This window comes from Gigantopelta aegis, chromosome 5 (assembly GCF_016097555.1).
Source record: "Gigantopelta aegis isolate Gae_Host chromosome 5, Gae_host_genome, whole genome shotgun sequence".
Taxonomy (NCBI): Eukaryota; Metazoa; Mollusca; class Gastropoda; order Neomphalida; family Peltospiridae; genus Gigantopelta; species Gigantopelta aegis.
In genome coordinates this window covers 26,125,951-26,144,541 of record NC_054703.1, presented here as the reverse complement: position 1 = coordinate 26,144,541, position 18,591 = coordinate 26,125,951, and the positions used below count along the sequence as shown (strand labels likewise).

The following is an 18,591-nucleotide window of genomic DNA, read 5'->3' as shown; positions in this document are numbered from 1 at the left end:
TTTTTTGTAATATTATTAAATAGTCCGATCCTCTCTTCTTTCTCTTATTTAATTTTGGACTGTCCTTCTAAAATGCTCCAAATTATATAAATATTCGGCCGAGCAGTCAATTCTTTTTTATTTTTGGCTTGTAACCTTTTTCTTTTTTTTCTTTAATTTATTAACTTTTTTACTAATTGCTATTTTCAAAATTCTGCCCATTTTCACCTCCCCCCTCCCCCCCCCCCCTCCATCCCGAGTCAGGCCACCGATCTTATCGGAGGTCGGACTATGGATGGGCGTGTTCGAAACCCTAGTGGTATATGGGCACGTTAAACTAGTTATCATCATCATCATCAATAAATTGTTAACAATTATTGTCTGGCGTTATTTTGATTATTTGGCTATATGGTTTAACATGTCGGCAAGATAAATTCGTTGTAGAAGCATCTCACGGGGTATATGGCTTTTTATGTACCCTCTGTGTGCTCTTTTACCCTCTGTGTAAAAGAACACACAGAGGGTACAAAAAAAGCCATATACCAGGGCCGTAGCTAGGATGTTTTGTTGGGGGGGGGGGGGAGGAGGGGGAAACTGAGTAGTTAATAGTCTAAAACTCTTTAAGATAAAAAAAAATTCGGGGGGGGGGGACTGCACACACACACACACACCCTTAACCCTACCCCCCCCCCCCCCCCCCCCCGCCCGCTAGCTTCGGCCGTGTATACCCCTCGTGATGCTTCTACAACTTATATTAATTAACAGATGTCTGTCGTCTGATGTTGTCATCCTTCCTATATACTGATAGATAGAGATAAGGATGGTACCATCTCAAACAAGAAAACGTGACTTCAAACAAAACTCATCTACTGTGTCGTGAAGAATAATTTCAGATATTATTGATGCAACTTGTTATAAGACAAATTGCGGTAAATTACAGTTAAATTTCAGATGTTATTGAAATGCATGGGCTCCAGTTTTAAGGCAGTGCAAATTATGTTCGAGTATTATAGTTATATTACAGTTAAATTTAAGATGATATTGAAATACACTGGCTCTAGTTATAAGGCAGTGTTGATTATGTTCGGTGTTAGAGCTAAATTACAGCTAAATTACACATGCTATTGAAATGCATTGCCTCTAGTTATAAGGCAGTGTTGATTATGTTCTGTGTTAGAGCTAAATTACAGCTAAATTACACATGCTATTGAAATACATTGCCTCTAGTTATAAGGCAGTGTTGATTATGTTCTGTGTTAGAGCTAAATTACAGCTAAATTACACATGCTATTGAAATACATTGCCTCTAGTTATAAGGCAGTGTTGATTATGTTCTGTGTTAGAGCTAAATTACAGCTAAATTACACATGCTATTGAAATACATTGCCTCTAGTTATAAGGCAGTGTTGATTATGTTCTGTGTTAGAGCTAAATTACAGCTAAATTACACATGCTATTGAAATACATTGCCTCTAGTTATAAGGCAGTGTTGATTATGTTCTGTGTTAGAGCTAAATTACAGCTAAATTACACATGCTATTGAAATACATTGCCTCTAGATATAAGGCAGTGTTGATTATGTTCGGTGTTAGAGCTAAATTACAGCTAAATTACACATGATATTGAAATACATTGCCTCTAGTTATAAGGCAGTGTTGATTATGTTCGGGTATTAAAGCTAAATTACATCTAAATTACACATGATATTGAAATACATTGCCTCTAGTTTTAAGGCAGTGTTGATTATGTTCGGGTATTAAAGCTAAATTACATCTAAATTACACATGATATTGAAATGCATTGCCTCTAGTTTTAAGGCAGTGTTGATTATGTTCGGGTATTAAAGCTATATTTCATCTAAATTACACATGATATTGAAATACATTGCCTCTAGTTATAAGGCAGTGTTGATTATGTTCGGTGTTAGAGCTAAATTACAGTTAAATTACACATTACTTGTAAATTCTTCTTATCAAGTTTGATATGACAAAGACAATGTCTTCATGCTCACGCTGATGTTTTGCATATCTCAAAATACATTTTGTGCTACACAGGAAAGGTACTGACCCCAAATGTAGGGTCAGTGTTAGTTAGTTATTTCTTCTTCTTTTGTGTTTGTTTGTTGATGTTTTGTTTTGTTCTGTTTTGATCGTCCGTTTGTTTGTTGTTTTGCTTTGTCTTTTTCTTCTTTTTTTCTTCTTTTTTTTGTTGTTGTTTCTTTCTTTATTTTTCTTTCGTTTCTTTTCTTCTTTTTTTTTCTTTTGTTTTTTATTATTCGTGAACTTCTGAGTACCAATAATCTTTGACACAGTATATGGCTTTTTTAAATGTCTAGTGTATAACAATGTTATGATTGCTTTTACTGACTAAGGGACCGTCCATAATTTTCAAATTTTCACGAGCGTACAAACCGTACGCGGGGGGGGGGGGGGGGGGGGGGGTGTTAAGGGGCCAGCGTACACTTTTTTTGAAAATGAAAAATGTCGATCAAAAGTGTACGGGTTTGTACGCTCGTGAAAATGTTGAAAATTATGGACGGCCCCTAACCCTATTGAAATTTGGCATCAGTATTGCATTTTATAATAAACATTTAATAAATTGTTTTAATTAGAAGTTAATGAAATATACTTTTAAATATTTTAGAATTTTAAATGCTTGGAATGTCTCGTAGACCGTCTGGCGGGATGCTGTACTGTTTAACCTTCGTATGAATACATAGATTTATATTCTAGGATTTATGTACAACATGTGACACTATAATAAAATAATTTGTCTTCTTGTTTTTTCTTTCAGTATGTCTGTCGACAGCTCAGTGGCAAATGGCTACAAGGTGGGCGGCCAACTTGATTAAAGTCAACACAGGTAACTCACGAGTTTATTAAAATAGAATAGAGTAGATGTTTAACGACACCACGAGTTTATTATAACTGTAGTTTGTACTTGTTTTCGACATTAATTTCTGTAATAAGATGCAAATTTAGTAAGTGTAGACAAATATCTCCAATATTATTAAGGGGAGGGACGTATCTCAGTCTAAACCGCTTGAATGATGCGCGGTCAGTCTAGGATCGATTCCCGTCGTTGGGCCCATTAGGTTATTTCTCGTTCCACCTAGTACCCGACAACAGTTATACAATACAATAGTATTAAAAGGAGGGACATAGCTTAGTATAAAGTGCTTCACTGATGCGCGGTCAGTCTAGGATCGATTCCCGTCGCTGGGTCCATTAGGTTATTTCTCGTTCCACCTAGTGCCCCACAACAGTTATGCAATACAATAGTATTAAAGGGAGGGACATAGCTCAGTATAAAGTGCTTCACTGATGCGCGGTCAGTCTAGGATCGACCCCCGTCGTTGGGCCCTTTAGGCTATTTCTCGTTCCAGCCAGTGCTCCACGACAGGTATATCAAAGGCCGTGGTATGTGCTATTCTGTTTGTGGGATGGTGCATATAAAAGAACCTTTGCTACTAATAGAAAAATGTATCGTGTTTCTTCACTAAGATTATATTTTATAATTACCAAATGTTTGACATCTAATAGCCGATGATTAATCAGTCAATGTGCTCTGATGATGCCGTTAAACAAAACAGACTTTAACTTTAACTAATATTATTAAATACTGTATTAAATCTTAATTCGTAAACAATCTTATAAATGTATTTTGTCAAGTGTTGCCACCATGTGTTTTCTTTATAAAGTAGTGTTTAATTATGTTAAACGTATTTCTCCCTTAAAATTCACAAGTAATTCACCAAAACAATATAAACCTTTTAAAGGTGTGTAATAAAAGCCGTAACATATATGACGATGACAAATCTGTCATTAACATATTCAAAGCCGTATCTTTGCACAAGACTGATTTCAAAAAAGTTACGATAACGCCAGAGCTCGAAATAGCGGTCTGTCAAAAGCGAAAAACAGTCTATTTTTAGACCTACAAGGTGATATAGAAATTCACCTGTTAAAAGTACCAATAACTCGCAGGTCATTTTTCTCTCATTTAGCTTGAGATTATGTTATATTTTAATTTTATAATGCTTCCTACTAAGTCCTAATTCTCCACATACCAAAAAAATCCGGAATTTTCATCACGTACTCGGAATTCCAGAATTGATGCCAAATATCCAATATCCAATATGCCAAACATTTTTCAAATTCACTCGAATTTTTTTTTAAACAACTAATTCTTATTACATTCTACATTCTTAGAATTAAATACCTTTATCACTCATTTCAGCCTGAGCTCCGTTTTGTCTAGTTTTGTGCCATTACCAAGACCTCGGGCGTGTCAACAACCGACCAATGAAAATGTCGAGTGAACTGAAGACATATATGAAATTTTCTTTCTTATTTTTAGTACTCGAATAGTTTATGTCTTCATTTTAAAGATATTTTAAATATCATAGACTTGTGTTCCTACGGGGCGGGCGTCGGTTCTATGGCGATTATGCAATTTTGCGACCGTGGATGAAAGCATGAGTATATAACAGAAGAACGCTACGGTCGTACAAAAACAACAACAAAAACACCCGAACCGACAATTGTCTTCTTTCCATTGGCTTTCACATGCAAACCGGCCTCGGTGGCGTCGTGGCAGGCCATCGGTCTACAGGCTGGTAGGTACTGGGTTCGGATCCCAGTCGAAGCATGGGATTTTTAATCGAGATACCGACTCCAAACCCTGAGTGAGTGCACCGCAAGGCTCAATGGGTAGGTGTAAACCACTTGCACCGACCAGTGATCCATAACTGGTTCAACAAATGCCATGGTTTGTGCTATCCTGCCTGTGGGAAGCGCAAATAAAAGATCCCTTGCTGCCTGTCGTAAAAAGAGTAGCCTATGTGGCGACAGCGGGTTTCCTCTAAAAACAGTGTCAGAATGACCATATGTTTGACGTCCAATAGCCGATGATAAGATAAAAAATCAATGTGCTCTAGCGGCGTCGTTAAATAAAAGCAAACTTTACTTTTTCACATGCAACATTTGATTAAATAATATTTGGCCACTACTAATGTATTATATGACGTATCCATGACATTAATATACCTACCGATATTATTTTATTCAAGTAAGTTAACTAATAACGCAATTTTTTCTGTACACTGGCTCCCCAAAAGTGTTACTCTAATAGTAATGTAAGCGTAATGCAAAACGGGAGCCAGTCTTAATATGGGTAGCAGACGTTTCGTCCCCGAACCAGTTCGCCACAAATCAGTTCGACCCCATTACATGCATATGATGAAATAGTGCATATGTGGCAATGTACCTACATAAAAATAACATTGGTCCCAAGTTTGTTTGTCACTTTATTGCTATTTATTTATTATCACTTTATCTGTAGGTGGGAGTCTTAAACTGTAATAGAATATTTGCTAATAAAGTGGGGGTTTTTGTGTGAATTTCTTGATTATATTTGGTGTCTGTGTAGGTGTGTGTGTGTGTGTGTGTGTGTGTGTGTGTGTGTCTTTTTATGAGGAAGTTCCAATTCATATATAAATAATAATATACTCATTTGTATTGTCATTTTGCAAATATATGTCAAACATGACATTTTTCGCACTGTTTAAAATTACTTTTATGAAAATGACGTTTTCGCACGCTTTAAATTAAAGTTTTGAAAAGGGCGTTCGCACGCATAAAAATTAAAATATCAGAAAATTCCGGAAAACTATTTCCATTAGATTGGTCGCCCTGCATATACTGTCTCAAACCCTCCACTCACCCTGTGATGTGTTATTTCCAGCAGGCTTCCCATATATTGCCCTGCCACTGTCTTAAATGTATTTAAGGTATGCAGCCACGAATCACTGTCAGGTTCTTTGTTTATAAACGAGAGCTGGGCCCGTGCTTATAAACGTTTTTAGTCTAGACTCAATCTCTAATGAAAGAAAGAAAGGAATGTTTTATTTAACGACGCACTCAACACATTTTATTTACGGTTATATGGCGTCAGACATATGGTTAAGGACCACACAGATTTGGAGAGGAAACCCGTTGTCGCCACTACATGGGCTATTCTTTCCGATTAGCAGCAAGGGATCTTTTATTTGCGCTTCCCACAGGCAGGATAGCACAAACCATGGCCTTTGTTGAACCAGTTATGGATCACTGGTCGGTGCAAGTGGTTTACACCTACCCATTGAGCCTTGCGGAGCACTCACTCAGGGTTTGGAGTCGGTATCTGGATTAAAAATCCCATGTCACGACTGGGATCCGAAACAAGTACTTACCAGCCTGTAGACCGATGACCTAACCACTACGCATACAATTTGTATGGCGTTGTCATGACGTTAGTAGTGTCTCAGACTCTATTAAGAGTCTCGAGTTCAGACGCTAAAAGTTTTATAAGTACCAGGCCTGATCTTGATCACAGTAATATATGGTTCCAAGTCAGTCCGTTGGAGGACTGCCACTATTATAGAGGGTCAGTACAGGCGACAAAAACCTTTCTAGGTTGCATAGTACCAAAGAAGAGAGTTCCGTGTCAAAGTTGGAGGTGCACCGTGAAATATTTACGGAGTAAAAGCAGCTGTCGGTGTGATTGGTAGTAATATGTGACATTGATTATTTGTGCAAATACTATTATCCACTGACAAGAAAAAAATACACTTTTATTTGCTATACAGTTGTTATGCAGTATATACCAGAGATTGAAACTAATGCGGGGTACCCCCAAAAATGGAACTGGAAATTTTAGCAAAAATGACGGCTGCTATTAAAAACATTAAATAAATCCCTTAAATGGTATGTGACACACACACACACACACACACACACACACACACACACACACACACACACACACCATGGCCTTTGTTGAACCAGTTATGGATCACTGGTCGGTGCAAGTGGTTTACACCTACCCATTGAGCCTTGCAGAGCACTCACTCAGGGTTTGGAGTCGGTATCTGGATTAAAAATCCCATGCCTCGACTGGGATCCGAACCCAGTACCTACCAGCATGTAGACCGATGGCCTAACCACGACACCACCGAGGCCGGTTTGATAGAGGAAACCCGCTACATTTTCCTATTAGTAGCAAGGGATCTTTTATATGCACTATTCACAGACAGGATAGCACATACAACAGCATTTGATATGCCAGTCGTGGTGCATTGGCTGTAACAAGATATAATCCAATGGTCCCACCGACGGGGATCGTTCCCAGACCGGCCACGCAACAGGCACCCCTGTAGAGGAGTAATGCAGAAATTAATAAATGTTTTTTATCCAGATTAGGGCACTTTCGTTTAATTCGGGCTAAAATCAGCCTGCCCCTTACAAAATTACCGGCTATTGAATGTCAAACACTTGGTCATTCTAACACGTAGTCATCAGAGGAAACCCGCTACATATTTCCAAATGCAGTAAGGGATCTTTTATATGCACTTTCCCACAAACAGAAAAGCACATACCACGGCCTTTGACCAGTTGTGGTTCACTGGTTGGAACGAGAAAGAACCTTAATCAGTTGAATGGATCCACCGAGGTGGTTCGATCCTGCGATGCAAGTACCTAGGGCGAGTGCTCAACAGACTGATCTAAATCCCGCCCCAAACAACAACAACAATAACAATAATAATAATTGTCATATTTTCAGAACTGCCTTAAAGGCATATTGTCACAGACCACTGACCTATTTAATGGTCTAACAAAGTATTACCTGAACAAAAAGTATTTGATTTGTCCCTCAGTGTACTTTATTCAACCATCTTCATAACCCCCATACTCCATATATTAATGACATTTTGTAAAAATAATTGAATTATGGCAATGGTCCATAATTCAAAAACTAAAATTGCCGAGAGGGATGACATGGATTTCACTCCATCATGGTTCAGTTAAGGTGATGCGATAACTAGATTTGGTTTCCAACAATTAATGTAATTTTTATTTATTATCAATTTTTAGAGAAATAAGGTCCTTAAATCCGTGACAGTATGCCTTTAACACAATGACAATGAATGTCTCATAAAACAAATAAGATGAATGCATGCATTAACACATATCACTTTCGACTTGTAAGTTTTCTACGCTGAGGGTGCTTATCAACTGTGCTCAGAAACGTATATGGCATGACCTTGCCACTGTTATGGATGGTATCGTGTCGGATTGTATCCGGTTTACTTCAGTAGGATTACCATGTGTTGTTTTTTACAAAATAAACACACACAAAAACCCAACAACATGGGCTGTTTATGTCGTTTACCTGTTTACTTGTATAAATTAGGCGCCAGAGAACAGAAGGTGGGTGTGGCATATAGAAATGGATGGATGAATGAATGAATGAATGAATGAATGAATGAATGAAGAATGAATGAATGAATGAATGAAGAATGAATGAACGGAGGTACAATTCCCATGAACATCTATCCATTATAATCGTATAAATATGTTCTTTACATTATGATAATCAATATGTTTACCTTCTCTTTCAGGATTGCTCACGGCTGATCAGTATTGTAAGTATATGAAACTGATTTTAATGTATTTAAAGGGACCAGGCTACAGATTTTAGAAGCTATCTTAACGCTACGATATCGTAAAACCATCGTAAGCTGTGACGTCACAACGACGCATGCCATAGCTTACGACGGTCTTGCGATATCGTAGGGCTAAGATATCTTCGAAAATCTGGCCTCTGGTGCGTGTGCAGGTGGCGGCTTTATTTTGTTGAAGGGGGGAGACAAACGGAAGTCTTGTTATGGCTGAAAACGAGGAATAGTCCCATTAACATATCCTGTAACTCATTTATATAATTGTTCAATTTAACATAGGGATGCAGCGCTTTTACCCGAGGTGGGATGTGTTTTTCGGATCGATCAGCATTGATGGAATCGGTTCTTTCAGTTCCAATCAGTGTCTTGGTACATTAAAGACCATGGAGTGTAGGCCTACTGTGCTACTATGTTGTGTTTAGGAAAATGCATACACTGGCAGATCCAGGGACCTCGTGACCACCCACTTTAAAAAAAATCTTTGATCAACTCTTGGCAATATAAAGATATTTTAATGCTTTTCGGTAATGACAGACTATGTGGCGACAGCGGATGTCCTCGATTCTAAGCACTGTATGAGAAGCAGCGAAAAACAACCACCCTACATTTCCTTGCCATTGTTTTTAGAATGCAGGATATCTGAAGTTCACAATTTGCTCAGAGGAACGTGCCTCCCCCCCCCCCCCCCCCACACACACACGCTCCCTCTAACAGGTATGGGCCTATGGGTCCTTAGATATCCCCTCGTGTCAAAACACTGACAGTGCCCTACCCCACCCTTTTCCAATCGGACTGACAGTGTCCCACCCCACCCCCACCCATTTCCAATCGGACTGACAGTGCCCCCACCCCACCCCTTTCCAATCGGACTGACAGTGTCCCACCTCAACCCTATCCAATCGTACTGACAGTGTCCCACCCTACCCCTTTCCAATCGGACTGACAGTGTCCCACCTCAACCCTATCCAATCGTACTGACAGTGTCCCACCCCACCCCTTTCCAATCGGACTGACAGTGTCCCACCTCAACCCTTTCCAATCGGACTGACAGTGTCCCACCCCACCCCTTTCCAATCGGACTGACAGTGCACACACTTTTAAATATATTCTGCGGGCTCTATGTATATCTAAAACCGAAAGCTAATGTTTGATTGCTTTCTTTATTTCTCTTGTAGTTGATATTGCTTCTGATGTCGGACTGTTTTCGGGTAAGTTATAGGTCAAGGTCAACACATGTCAGATGCAGGGGCAGATGTAAGGATGCTGCCTTGACTTCTCTTTCACTATATGACTCATTAACCTCTAAGGTCAGGACATAACCCAGTGGTAAAGCGTTCGCTTGATGCGCGGTCGGTCTAGGATCGATCCCCGTCGGTGGACCCATAGTGGCTATTTCTCGATCCAGCCAGTGCTCCACAACTGGTGTAACAAAGGTCTGTGCCGTGGTATGTACTATCCTGTCTGTGGGATGGTGCATATAAAAGATCCCTTGCTGCTAATCGAAAAGAGTAGCCCATGAAGTGGCGACAGCGGGTTTCCTCTTTCAATATATGTGTGGTCCTTAACCATATGTCCCACGCCATATAACCGTAAATAAAATGTGTTGAGTGTGTCGTTAAATAAAAAAACATTTCCTTCACTTCTCTTTCACTGTAAGACGCATTAACCAGTAACAACTAACTAAGGCGCGTGTTCAGGTGAAGAGTTTTGGGTTCGAAAACCGTTCCCGGTCAAACTAATTTTCGGCGCTTTTTTTCAATATATATTCGACACTACCCCCCACCCCACCCCGCCCCCTCCTCCCCATAAACTTCACTCGACGGAGTCTAGAAACCTCACCCCCTTCCCCACAGTCTACAAGACAAGACAAGACTTTATTTACACTTGCTTCACACACAACTGTACCAATATCCCCTATCATGTTTGTTTAACTAGTACCACACCACTAAAGCACATTGATTTATTAATCATCGGCTATTTGATGTCAGACATAAGCGTACGAGACGCGGGGCAACCGCACCCCCTGCCCCCCCCCCTCCCCACCCCACCAAGCCCCCTACCCCTGCACCACCCCACCCCCCACCCCACATAACATATGGTTAAGGACCACACAGATAATGAGAGGAAACCCGCTGTCGCCACTTCATGGGCTACTCTTTCCGATTAGCAGCAAGGGATCTTTTATATGCACCATCCTATAGACAGGATAGCACATACCACGGCCTTTGATAAACCAGTCGTGGTGCACTGGCTGGAACGAGAGATAGTCCAATGGGCCCACCGACGGAGATTGATCACAAACTGACCGCGCATCAAGCGAGCGCTTTACCACTGGGCTACGCCTCGCTCCTTGGTTTAATAAAGTATACGAGATAATTTCTATAATCTGTGTTCTTATCTCTAAAAAGGGTAAATCCAGAATCAAAACTGACTTTAGTATATCCCAATAAACGCCGCTGGAGTTCCATGACGTTCAAATACAACCCCCGTAACAAGCTCGTTACTACTGCGGCAAGTAGACAACGCAAGCGTTTATGACGTCATAATGCAACGACATTTAACCGTCAAGAAGTCGACGCGTTAGTTATCTCCCTTGGTGTAAACATTTCCGATCGTACAAATGATAAAACAGTTCATTGATAGTATACTGCACGGGTGTAGGAAGATGCCAAAAAAGGGGGGGGGGGGCACACACCACACACACACACACACACACACACACACACATCGGATGAAAATAAAACTGCTCAATATTTTAGCCTGATGTTTTGTACATGTTACCAGTGAACGCACCGCCACACAATAGCTGGGTCAATGCCGTATTTGCACGTGCAGTTTTGCTTCTGGGACATGAACATGTTTTTCCCATTTTTTTTCTCCCAAAATGTTACTTTTCAAGTTTTTGTCGACTTTTCAACTGTCGGGTCATTGCATGCCAACCGGGGGTACAGAAAAGCAGGTTATTTCTGTTGAAAATTGTAGCAGAGCAATGCCCAGGCTAAACGAAAATGACCGCCTTCGCGCAATTGGCATGATCCAGGCTGGTATGCGCCATCGCGCTGTCGCTACGCAATTTGGTGTACACATAAACAGTATTCAGGCTTTGTGGAGACGTTATCAACATGTTGGTAATGTCAGAGACCAACAACGTGCGGGCCGTCCACGCGTGACGTCACGACAGCAGGACAACCACATCAGACTCGTGCACCTCAGGAATCGATTCCAAACGGCAAGTCTGACAGCGCGGACCATTCCTGGATTGCGTGCCATTAATCCCAGAACTGTACGGAATCGATTACGTGAACATGGTATCCGTCCGCGACGCCCGGCTGTCCGTTCAGTTTTGCTAAGACGTCATCGTGTAGCACGTTTGGCTTGGTGTAGAAGACACTTGCACTTTAATTGCCGTGACTGGGTGGGTATACTGTTTACGGACGAGTCCAGGTTTCACTTGGACAGCAGTGACGGTCAAGAGTGTATCGTCGTGTTGGAGAACGTTTTAGTGATGCCTGTGTTGTGGAGCGACGTGCATTTGGCAGAGGCAGTGTCATGGTTTGGGGTGGCATCACGTCAACTGGACGAACACCTCTTGTGGTCATCGATGGCAATTTGAACGCTGTTTGCTACCGTGACGACATTATTCAGGCTCACGTCATCCCATTTGTGCAAGGACAGCAACGTCACATCACGCTTCAGCATGACAATGCTAGACCTCACGTCGCCCGGGTGGTAATGGATTTTCTAGCACAGCAGAACATCGATGTGTTGCAGTGGCCTGCGGTCTCACCCGATCTTGCACCAATCGAGCACGTCTGGGATGAGATGCAACGTCGTGTACGTGCACTGCCTAACCAGCCGCTGACGTTGAGAGCGCATGGTCAGACGTTAGTACAGATCTGGAACGGCATTCCCCAGGCATTCTTCAACAATTTGGTAGGCTCTATGAGGCGACGGTGCCAGGCCTGCATCGACGCAAACGGTGGCCATACGCGCTATTAACTTTGTGAACTGGTTTTTTACCCCCCATGTCTTTCATCCCCAATACCGATGAAATGACGGATGCTGTGACATTTTAAATGAATTGACGTTTTGCTTAATTGCCTAATAAATAATGCTATATGATAATTTTATCGTTTTATGTCTTGAAATTATGTTTTTATCAACATGATAACCATACACAGTTACTTTTTTCCACTAGTATATATACATACATACATACATGCATACATACATACATACATACATACATATATATATATATATATATATATATACTGATGGAAAGAAATAAAGGATCACACAGATTACAACAAGGAATAATGACTGCATCAAACATCGATTCATATTGTCAGAAGTTGACTGGGAACATATAGGCAACACATTCAACACTACAGACATTCAATCCCACATTACAACTTGGTGTGAAATACAGACATTACTACGCTAGTTGGGAATTAAATTCGGTGTACAATTTGATGTGTCCCCTTATTTCTTTCCATCAGTATATATATATATATATATATATATATATATATATATATATATATATACATGTATAATTTATTAAATATATAAAAAGCATCGCTGCTGCTGCATATGCCCCCCCCCCCCCCCCCACCCCGCTTCCTACGCCAGGGTACTGCCAGATATAGCCATAGGGGCAGTTCAACCTAATTATCTAGAGGAGAGATGATAGGATGCATTATAAAACGTTATGGAGGGGAAGGGGAGAGGGGATGATTGGGGCGTTTGTCAAGTAACGTAACTTTTTCAAAAGCATACATGTGTTATTTTTGTTTAAGGCAGAATCGGTAACAAACACCAGCGCATGCACACACACACACACACACGCACGCACGCACGCACGCACGCACGTACACACATGTAGATACGTCAGGCGCGTGCGCAGGGGGTTGGGGTCGACCCCCCCCCCCTCCCCCCCCGCTCAAGGCGAATTTATTTTTTATATTCCGATTTTTAATGTAATTTCTTTCCAAAAAAATGTGGTCAGAAAGCAACTCGGCTAGCCAGCAGAAAACACCTCAGAATAGCCCTAGAAGGGGTCAATTTATTTAATTTTCGGGGGGAGGGACCCACAGACCCCCCGCCACGGGCTTCGAGCCTGCGGCGTTCGTGGTGTCGGGCTTCGCCAGACACCTCGACCCCCCCCCCCCCCCCCCCCCCCCCCACCCTGCAAAATTTCCTGCGCAAGCCGCTGTACGTAGATATACAAACAATACATATACATCACAATTTTTTGTTGTTGGGGTTTTTTGGGGTGGTTTTTTGGTTTTGTTTGTTGTTTTTTTCTTGTGCTTTTTGTTGTTTTATTTTATTTGGGTTGTTTTTGGGGGGGGGGGTTTTGGGGGGGGGTTGTGGGTTTTTTTTAAAGTGTTGGTTGATTTTATTTGGTTGATTTGTTGTTGTTTTATTTTATTTTTTAAATGTCTTTATTATTAAAATGTTTAGTCTACTGTCGTCAATGTGATATTTTTGTTGTAAGATATATTTCATCTTTTTTCTTCTTTTTTTCCAGAATTTTTTGCTCCATTCAACACATTCTGTGAGTATATTTAGAAGTAGAGACAAAAGCTATATAATAAACCGATTATAGGGTGTACACTACCAAATCAAATCTCATAGACGACAATAGTAACATATGTGGCTAAAACTCCTGCAGCGTATCAATCGACATAAACGCCATGGATATAAATACTACCACACCTCACCCTTAAAGTGAATCAGAAAAGATTGGGGGTAAAGCTCCTCATTTCCGAGATAACGGGTAGCGTCTATGACTACCCTAGTTCCGCACAAAATTTGGGTACTTTTTGTACAGGTACCTCAAACATGTTTCAAGCACAAGGCTACATGACACAGTGGTACTAGATGAAATAAAATTTATTTTTTATTTTTTGTTACAACCAACACACGGTTTCATGTTGGAAAGGAAAATAAGAAACTACTCGTGACTTCTGTTATTCATTTAGGCCACCGGTCAACAGGCTGGTAGGTACTGGGTTCGGATCCCAGTCGAGGCATGGGATTTTTAATCCAGATACCGACTCCAAACCCTGAGTGAGTGCTCCGCAAGGCTCAATGGGTAGGTGTAAACCACTTGCACCGACCAGTGATCCATAACTGGTTCAACAAAGGCCATGGTTTGTGCTATCCTGCCTGTGGGAAGCCCAAATAAAAGATCCCTTGCTGCTAATCGGAAAGAGTAGCCCATGTAGTGGCGACAGCGGGTTTCCTCTCCAAATCTGTGTGGTCCTTAACCATATGTCTGACGCCATATAACCGTAAATAAAATGTCTTGAGTGCGTCGTTAAATAAAACATTTCTTTCTTTCTTTCTTTTCTGTTATTCATTTAACATTTTAGTAAAATAATACAAGAAAAAACCTTACACTGCGTTAACAAGGACAAACCTTCACTGTGTTAATACTACGACTATGTTAATCCTATGATTATGTTAATCCTACGACTATGTTAATCCTATGACTATGTTAATACTACGACTATGTTAATCCTACGACTATGTTAATCCTATGACTATGTTAATACTACGACTATGTTAATCCTATGACTATGTTAATCCTACGACTATGTTAATCCTATGACTATGTTAATACTACGACTATGTTAATCCTATGACCGATAGAGCCATCGAACCTTACTCCAAATCGTTCTATCTTATTCATTTTTGACGAAAGGAAGGAAGGAAGGGATGTTTTATTTAACGACACACACTCAGCACATTTTAACTACGGTAAAATGTCGTCGGGCATATGGTTAAGGAACACACAGATAATGAGAGAGGAAGCCCGCTGTCGCCACTTCATGGGCTACTCTTTTTCGATTGTAGCAGCAAGCAGGCACGGTGGAGAAAGGGGTGGGGTGGGGTTGTAGCTCTCCCCTCCCCCCAAATAATTCTGAATCAAAAATAGTCAATCTTAAGACAGAGATGAATGCAGGCAATTGTATTTAAAGACATTCTAGTTTTCAAAACTTTGCGGGAAAGCATACCCCTGAACCCTTTAGAAATTTTGCTTTGCGTCCTCGATCTCAGTCAGCCCCCACCCCCACCCCCTCCTATGTCTACTTGCTTCTGGCAAGGGATCTGTTATATGATGCATCCCACAAACCGCATAGTACAGGCCATGGCCTTTGTCACACCAGTTGTGAAGCATTGGTTAGAACGAGAAATAGCCCAGTGGACCCATTGACAGGGATCGATCCTAGACCGACCGCGTCTCAGGCGAACGCTTTACATCTGGGCTACATCTCCTCCCCCCACCCCCTTGTTGTAGTTTCGTTACAGTGGTTGAAAAAGCGATCGTCGTTTACGAACTCGAATCGTTGTCTATTAGAAATAAAGGAAAGAAATGTTTTATATAACGACGCACTCAACACATTTTATTTACAGTTATATGGCGTCAGACATATGGTTATGGACCACACAGATATAGCGAGAGGAAACCCGCTGTCGCCACTTCATGGGCTACTCTTTTCGATTAGTATAGCACATACCACGGCCTTTGATGTACCAGTCGTGGTGCACTGGCTGGAGCGAGGAATAGCCCAATGGGCACACCAATGGGGATCGATCCCAGACCGACCGCGCTTCAAGCGAACGCTTTACCACTGGGCTACGTCCTGCCCCAATCTGATTAAAATTAGTTATACTGGTCTACCCGTAGATCTAACAGCATTGCGTGGACTCCCATGTCCAGGGTATATTTCATCTATAAATAACAATTTAAATATCGACCAATTAAACTTCGCCTTTTATAGCGTTATTCGGGAGCATGCAAATTCTAAAAATATCGGGCGAGACGAATTTTATATAAAATTTTATATTGAAATTAGTTTCCGGCATACTTCGTAATTCACCCGAATCATTTCGTATACCCTCGGCATAATCCCGAATGTTTTCAAATTCAAAGTAAGGTTTTGATTGGTCGAATGAAAGGTCAACTGGACATGAGCCTCAACGGGGTGCTGTTAGATCCACAGGTAATAGTAATTAATCAGTGGAGCTAATTTTAATTTGATTGGTCCCGCCCCTATTAGAAATGAAAACAAAAAAAAGATCCCTTGCTGTTTTCGATTGGATTAGCCAGCATGGCGGAAGCGAGTTTTCTGTCTCACTCTTAGACAGTATTAAAATAACAATACATTAGTAGGCATGTGTGCAGAAGGGGTGTTTCGGGGTGGGTCGAAACTCCTCCAGGTTCAAGCACATTTAATTATATTTCCCTCAGGAGCATGATTTATCCCCTATATAATCTTCGGTGGCCTCAATCTAGACCCCCCCCCCCCCCCCCCCCCCCCACACACACACCAACCCGCCCAACCACCCACCCATACTAAAATTCTTGCACACGCGGCTGGTTAAACACTAAATAACCGCAGTTTAAAATGTAACAAGTGGTGTCTTTAAATTAGCATTCCTGGGTTTTTTTTAACATTTTATCACAAACTAAGCGATTAGTTGGACATGCTGTGCAACCACTGGTGAGAGGGGGGGGGGGGACGATTACGATTACACCCCCCCCCCCCACCACCCACCCACCCCCCGATTCTGACAAACAAACGATCGAGATATTCGGGTAAAAATTAGCTGGCCTGAAACCTTTTCACTCGCTACAAAAATGGGTACGGCAATGTAGGGAATCATTAATCAAACTCAAGAAAATGTCGTCTGTCATTCGCGGATTGGTATCATTTTACAACCAGAGCAAATGCTAATTGGCTGCTAATTAAATGACAAACTGACAAGGCTAAATAGACGCATGTTGTCAAGATGTCACATTCGAAAAAGTAGATCACAGTCAAGAAAATTAAAAGGTCGTCTGACTATGGCTCTTTGACGAAGGACTATTTACAATGAGACCAAACGTTAATGGCGTACTAACTTGACAAAATTAAGTGCATTGATGTAGAGTTAAGATTATGGCGGAGTGTGTGGGGATGGGGTGGGGGGGGGGGTGTGTTGCAGGGGCGTGTGGGGGGAGTGTCGGAGAATATCACGTCCTGTTAAGTTATTTTCCAAGCAGTTTTATTTGTTTACTTTCAGTGTACATGACGGTTGATCAGTTTGGTGAGTCATACATAAAATAAGATTTTTTTTTTTTTATATTTAAAAACACTCCTCGGGTACCCACCGAGTCGATTTTCTTAAAGTTAAAAAAACAAATTGTTCAACGACACCACTAGAGCACATTGATTTATTAATCATCTGCTATTGGATGTCGAACATTTGGTTATTTTGACATAGTCTAAGAGAGTAAACCCGCTACATTTTTCCATTAGTAGCAAGGGATCTTTTATATGTCCCATCCCACAGACAGGATAGCACATACCACAGCCTTTGTTATACATGTCTAAGGGATGGTGCATATAAAAGGTCCTTTGCTACTAATGGACAAATGTAGCGGATTTTCTTTCTAAGACTATATGACAAAATTACCAAATGTTTGACATCCAGTAGCCGATTATTAATAAATCAATGTGCTCTAGTGGTGTCGTTAAACAAAAAAGTGTTTAGTCTTCAATACACTATACTGCACCACACCATACCAAACCACATCATACCACACCACACCACACCAAACCGCACAACACCACACCACACCACACCACACTATAACACACCACACCACACCACACCACACCATAATGCAATACATTACATTACATTACATTACATTTCACGTCACTTCACTTCACTTCACTTCACTTCACTTCATTTAATTATTGCAGGAGACCTTGGGATTCCTTTCAGTAGGGTGAGAGCTGACAACCCACGTGAGTATCAAATTCATAATTTATTCACTTTGTTTAAACAATATTTATTAACCATTAAATATGTGGTTTTGAGATCGGCCAACATATTTGTAAACGAGGACAAGTGTTGTCTCTCTGTGTTTATATGTATCTGATGGAAGCATGCCAAAAAAAAAACCATACCCTGTCTCAAATGCCGCAAACCGATCTTGGTGTAGTGGTTAAAGGGACAGACCCTAGTTTTTAAACACTAAGGCATATTTTCACCTGGACCCTAGTTTCAACCCGTGAAAGTGGACGTTAAGTTTGGTTAATTTACAA

The 18,591-nt window shown here is 40.9% G+C and overlaps 1 protein-coding gene across 2 annotated transcripts in view; it reads left to right on the top strand.

Moving 5' to 3' along the window:
- LOC121373524 overlaps positions 1-18,591 on the top strand; it is a 35,005-nt gene that overhangs the window by 7,985 nt on the left and 8,429 nt on the right. Inside the window, exons 2-7 of one of the 2 annotated variants that reach the window (XM_041500197.1) lie at positions 2,773-2,841; positions 8,420-8,443; positions 9,655-9,687; positions 14,016-14,042; positions 17,561-17,584; positions 18,247-18,291. In XM_041500197.1, the coding sequence (XP_041356131.1) occupies positions 2,773-2,841; positions 8,420-8,443; positions 9,655-9,687; positions 14,016-14,042; positions 17,561-17,584; positions 18,247-18,291 (222 nt within the window). Of the gene's footprint in view, positions 1-2,772; positions 2,842-8,419; positions 8,444-9,654; positions 9,688-14,015; positions 14,043-17,560; positions 17,585-18,246; positions 18,292-18,591 lie in introns of those variants that run through there. The other variant, XM_041500198.1, reaches the window with a different exon arrangement.